Below are 5199 nucleotides of genomic sequence, written 5' to 3' on the forward strand. Positions count from 1 at the left end.
TTTTCACTCTATAAAAACAGTTTCCATGTTAGATTAATTAACCAAAGCCAAGTCCAAAGCAATGACAATGATTAAAATATTAGAAAAGGCATGCTATGAGTCCACGTGGAAGAAAACTAGTGGTTGACAATGTGAAACTGAGATATAATGCAAAACACATTATCTGACTCATTATTATTATTATTAATTTTTTCTATTAAAGTTCCCACCTTCTGTTTTTGTTTTGGTTACATTAAATTAATCAAATAATAATAGTCGATGTAGCCAAATAGATAAATAAATAAATAAAAACAATATTTTACCACTTCCCAATATTAATAAGAAATAAATAAAGCTTGAATGTTTTTTTGCCTTTGCGCTGTGTATATAAACAACTTGAAAAGGCTAGAAAAAGTACTCACCTTGTTCTCATTTCTCATCTTTCTTCAACATCATAATTGTTGGCCACAAAAGTGAGAGAGGAAAAAAAAACACAAAGAGCAAGGGAAATGGAAGAGACAAAGTCTAGGTTTAAAAGGATTTGTGTGTTTTGCGGGAGCAGTTCTGGGAAGAAAGCTAGTTACCAAGAAGCTGCTGTGGAGTTGGGCAAAGAACTGGTAAATCCATTCAAACAATCAAATCATCTTTTTTTTTTTCCTTTCATTTCTAGTTTTCCGGAAAATTAAATCGGTTTCAATTCATACCCTTTTATGCATTTATCGCGATTATGGATGTTATCACAGTCATTACAGTCTTTCAACATTGAGTCTTTCTTTTGAATTGTTTTCAATTTGTATTGAAACTTGAAACAATGAAGCCATGGACGTGGGGTTATGATTGTAGAAGGGAATTAGCTGTATAATGGTAGGAGAGAAGGGTTAGGGTTTATGTTAGGCATGTGTCTCCGTGTGTGTGTGTGTGTGTGTGTGTGTGAGAGAGAGAGAGAGAGAGAGGGACTTTGCTAGCTGTAACCTGCCTGTCAGTTGAGCAGCTTTCTTGCATGATCTTTTGTTTCATTTGGTTTGTTTGTTTGTTTTCTTTCTTAAGAACCCTTTGAAAATTAGTACAGTAATATAAACAAATAATAATAATCATCATCATAATCAATAATCACCTGCTATTCCCAAGGGAAACAAACGTGCTCCCCTTGATCTCATGTCCCCTTTCAGCGTGTTCTTCCCTTTGGCATTTCTATTTTGTAGGGTTTTTTTTTTTTTTTTTTAAATCATTCTCTTCCCACTCAACCTTACACAATTTGTTTATGTTCATTGTGGCACGTGCATGTTAATGGGGTTTGGTTTTCAATGCATTGTATGTAATAAAAAAATGGTGTCGTGTTTCTTGAAGGTGGAGAGAAGGATTGATTTGGTCTATGGAGGTGGAAGCGTGGGGTTAATGGGTCTTATTTCTCAGGCAGTTCATGATGGTGGGCGCCATGTTCTAGGGTTTGTTCTTTCTCTTTCTCCCTTTTTTTCCCCTTGAACCATGCAAATTCTTTTTTTTTTCCAAATTGTCTGTGGCAGTGAGTTTATCAACAAAGGCAGACATCATGGGATCAACTGCTTGTCTAAACAAAATAATTGATTTGTTCCCTTTGTTTTGTTGTTTAAAAAAATTTCACGTGCAAAATGATTTCTTCTATGTTTTAAGTGGTCAAATTGGATTTCTCTATAAAGCAACATATTGTAAAGTTTTCTTTTTTAAAAAAGCTAGCTTTGGTCGATTGAGAAAGGTAAATCACTTTTTTGGTCCTTGCTTTACAATGATTCTAATTTATGGTTCGGACATATATTGCAGTGTCATTCCAAGGACCTTGATGCCTAGAGAGGTAAAATTATTTTAGACCCTTGAAATGGATAATGCGTAGCCGTCAATTTATCTGGCCTATTAATAATGATACAAAGTTTAATGCCTCACAGATTACCGGCGTGACCGTCGGAGAAGTGAGAGCTGTATCGGATATGCATCAAAGGAAAGCCGAAATGGCACGACAGGCCGATGCCTTCATCGCACTCCCCGGTACAAGTCCTACACCAACTCTCTTATTCTAATATTATGTTCTTACATGTAATATGTTGATGTTGATGTTGATGTTGATGTTTATATATATATATATATATATCAGGTGGCTATGGCACCCTTGAGGAACTGTTGGAAGTTATAACTTGGGCTCAACTTGGAATCCATCATAAACCTGTAAGAAAATTTGTTAATGTCAATCATTGAGTTTAATAGTTATAACTTGGTCTTGAAAATGATTTGTTCGATTAATAATGGTGGTAAAATATCAAATCAAGGCAAATGGTTTCTTATTACAGAGAAAACATGTCGCCTTCCCCTTTGACAACTTTCACGAGACATCATGTTTCCGTGTTGTAGAATTCAGTTTGTTTGTTTTTAAGTTTGGGATTAAGGAATGTTTTTTATGGTATGTGTTTGACCTGTTGTGTCTTTTGAGTACATTAATGTTATTTTAAGGCTCCATATATATACTTCGAAAGCAAAGTTGACACGCTTTTGATAAATCAGTAACTTAATGATGGGTTAGGAAGAAAAAACTAAGAGAATCAAAGCATGTGATGTTTACAATAATGGAATTCACATGGAATCATAGCATATGGTTCAATAAAATAATGAAGCTCGTGTTTCATGGTTTGGGAGAATTGATTTGCAACATCTCCATTTGAGTGGGAGAAAAATAAAATATAAATGTTGATGAATTGAAGGATCGAAAGCTCTCGTATATTCATATTATATTCGTATTTATATTTACATATTATTTTGACAGGTGGGGCTGTTGAATGTCGATGGATTTTATAATTCATTGTTGTGTTTCATCGACAAGGCGGTTGATGAAGGTTTTATTTCACCTATTGCACGACGCATTATCGTGTCTGCCCCAACTGCGAAACAATTAGTTAGACAATTAGAGGTAATTAATTAATTAAAATTCCTTTTATATATATATATATGTATGTATATATGAATAGCAAATTCACATGTTTGAAGGTTCGCTAATGCCCCCCATTTAGTGCCATAATTAAACAACTTAGTCTCCTTTTAATTACCCATACTTCAAGCAATGATGTTTCTTTTCTTCGCCACATTGACTTTTTTTTTTGGTTGCCAGGAATATGTACCTCAGCAAGATGAAATAACATCAAAGTTAGTATGGGAAGAGGTGGATATATTTAGTTACGTGCCGGAATCCGAAATTGCCATCTGATGTATCATTTCGGCTCAATTAATATTATCTTAAATTTTGAAGAGTTTTACCTACTAAGTATGTATGTATATATAGAGGTATATACGGTTGTTATACCGTATAATCATGTAAGGAGATCGTACATGGAGTTTCTCTTTTGGGTGAAATTTTGGAACATGGGCAAGACTAGGCGGTGTCACACAAAGAAAAAAATTGTTATATATAATATAATACATGTTGGTAGAGAATAGATGCAATGTTCCTTTCCCTTTACCTCTTTGTTAAACTGTGAAGAAATCATAATCCAAAAACTTCTTATTATTTTGTTTCTAGCAATTGATTGTTTGAGCTTTCTCTTGGAAATGGATACAAACCATAGACCCCAAAATAAAATGAGTAAAGAAATGATGGACATTGGTTAAGTTGGCCATAAATATATACTAGATTTGTAACACTCTCTAACCCTAAACCGTTACCGAAACAGGGTTACGGAGCATTACCGAACCTTTCAGACATATTACAAACCTTACACAAATAAATAACATACATATTGTAAAACATTCATAATGTCCCTTTTATAGACCTTCGAGGCCCAAAATATGTGTTAGAAGTGAATCGGGACTAATTCGAGTGCTCGAGAAATTTTACATAAAATTCTAATTTTTTATTTTTATTTATTTATTTATTTAACAAATACAGGGCTCACACCGTATAAACTAGACCGTGTGAGTTCAATATAACCCCTTCATAATCATCTAACCAACCTTGCAAGCTTAAAACATACCCAATTCAAACCAATATCATAACCATTACAATTTTATATACAATTACATTTAAAGCATATCAAGACACCAACCTGATAATCTATTCACTAAACATTCACAAGCAATAGTAAGATTAGTTTAGAAATTTCATTTTATTTCCATTTCAAATTTTAATATATCATATGTGCCATTTTATCTTCTTATTCTTTCATATGTCTATTCAAAAAACATATGTCATCTATTACAACCAAAATCGATCATGACACATATACATAACCTAGGTACATGCCACCTTTACCAAAAAGAAATATATACATCACCAAGTTTCTGAGGTCGGGATCGACTCTGGGTGTTGGACTGGATCGTTTGACTTCTACTAACTCAAGCATACGAAAAACAACCGTCTGTTGAGTATATTATACTCAATGGTATTACTATAATTCAATTTTGTAAATCATGCAAATAAGTATACTTATTCAATTTATACTTTTATCCTTTTAATAACGATACATATTAAATTAATTTATTTAATAATAATAGTAACTTTTCAAACTCGTATCCAATTGAATTCATACAATATTTCACTATCTCAAAATTCATTCCATTCCCACATCTCCTATCAATATTTCTTTCATTTCATATATAAAATCATTCAATAGAATTTATATTATCAAAATTTATTCATTTTCCCCTATTAACGTGATTCGGTCTTTGACGGATACACGGATCCAAGCAAACACACCAATATGACACCCAGTGTCTCATCGGCCATGCCGAAGTAAATTGGTACCTAATACCTCATCGAATCTATCCAAAGTAATATAATGACACTCAGTGTCTCATCGACTCAAAGTGAAATAACCTTGAACACTTCCAATCTTATGGCATGCCAACTATATCCGACTTAGCCCGACTAATTAATAGGGTTTTCAATTCACTTTCTCAATTCAATTTCAATCAAATTCATACCAATCACTAATTCTCATATTTTCAATTCAATATCACAATAACTTATTTAATTCAATTCAAATTACTTTCAATTTTCAATTAATATATATTCAAATATTCACGTAATTCATAATTCAATATAATTTCTTACCTCAACTCCACTTACCACACAAATTAATTAAAATTCAAAATAAATAATAACTAAATTTGAATTATATTAATACAAACCGAATTTCTCCCGAATTACTCTCTGATAATCTTTTCCTTTCCCTTCTGAGCCGATGTCTCCGATTCGATGTTAGT

At 32.7% G+C, this 5199-nt stretch overlaps 1 protein-coding gene across 1 annotated transcript; it reads left to right on the forward strand.

Annotated features, from left to right (window-relative positions):
- Nucleotides 1-355: 355 nt before the first annotated feature.
- On the forward strand, nucleotides 356-3491 carry LOC108463350 (cytokinin riboside 5'-monophosphate phosphoribohydrolase LOG7). Its single transcript, XM_017763297.2, has 7 exons — nucleotides 356-596; nucleotides 1327-1424; nucleotides 1777-1807; nucleotides 1899-1998; nucleotides 2105-2175; nucleotides 2768-2911; nucleotides 3110-3491. The coding sequence occupies exons 1-7, from the start codon at nucleotides 489-491 to the stop codon at nucleotides 3203-3205; spliced, it is 648 nt and encodes a 215-aa protein (XP_017618786.1). The 5' UTR covers nucleotides 356-488; the 3' UTR covers nucleotides 3206-3491.
- The last annotated feature ends 1708 nt before the right edge of the window (nucleotides 3492-5199 follow it).

The sequence above is a fragment of the Gossypium arboreum genome, chromosome 2 (genome assembly GCF_025698485.1).
Source record: "Gossypium arboreum isolate Shixiya-1 chromosome 2, ASM2569848v2, whole genome shotgun sequence".
Classification (NCBI taxonomy): Eukaryota; Viridiplantae; Streptophyta; class Magnoliopsida; order Malvales; family Malvaceae; genus Gossypium; species Gossypium arboreum.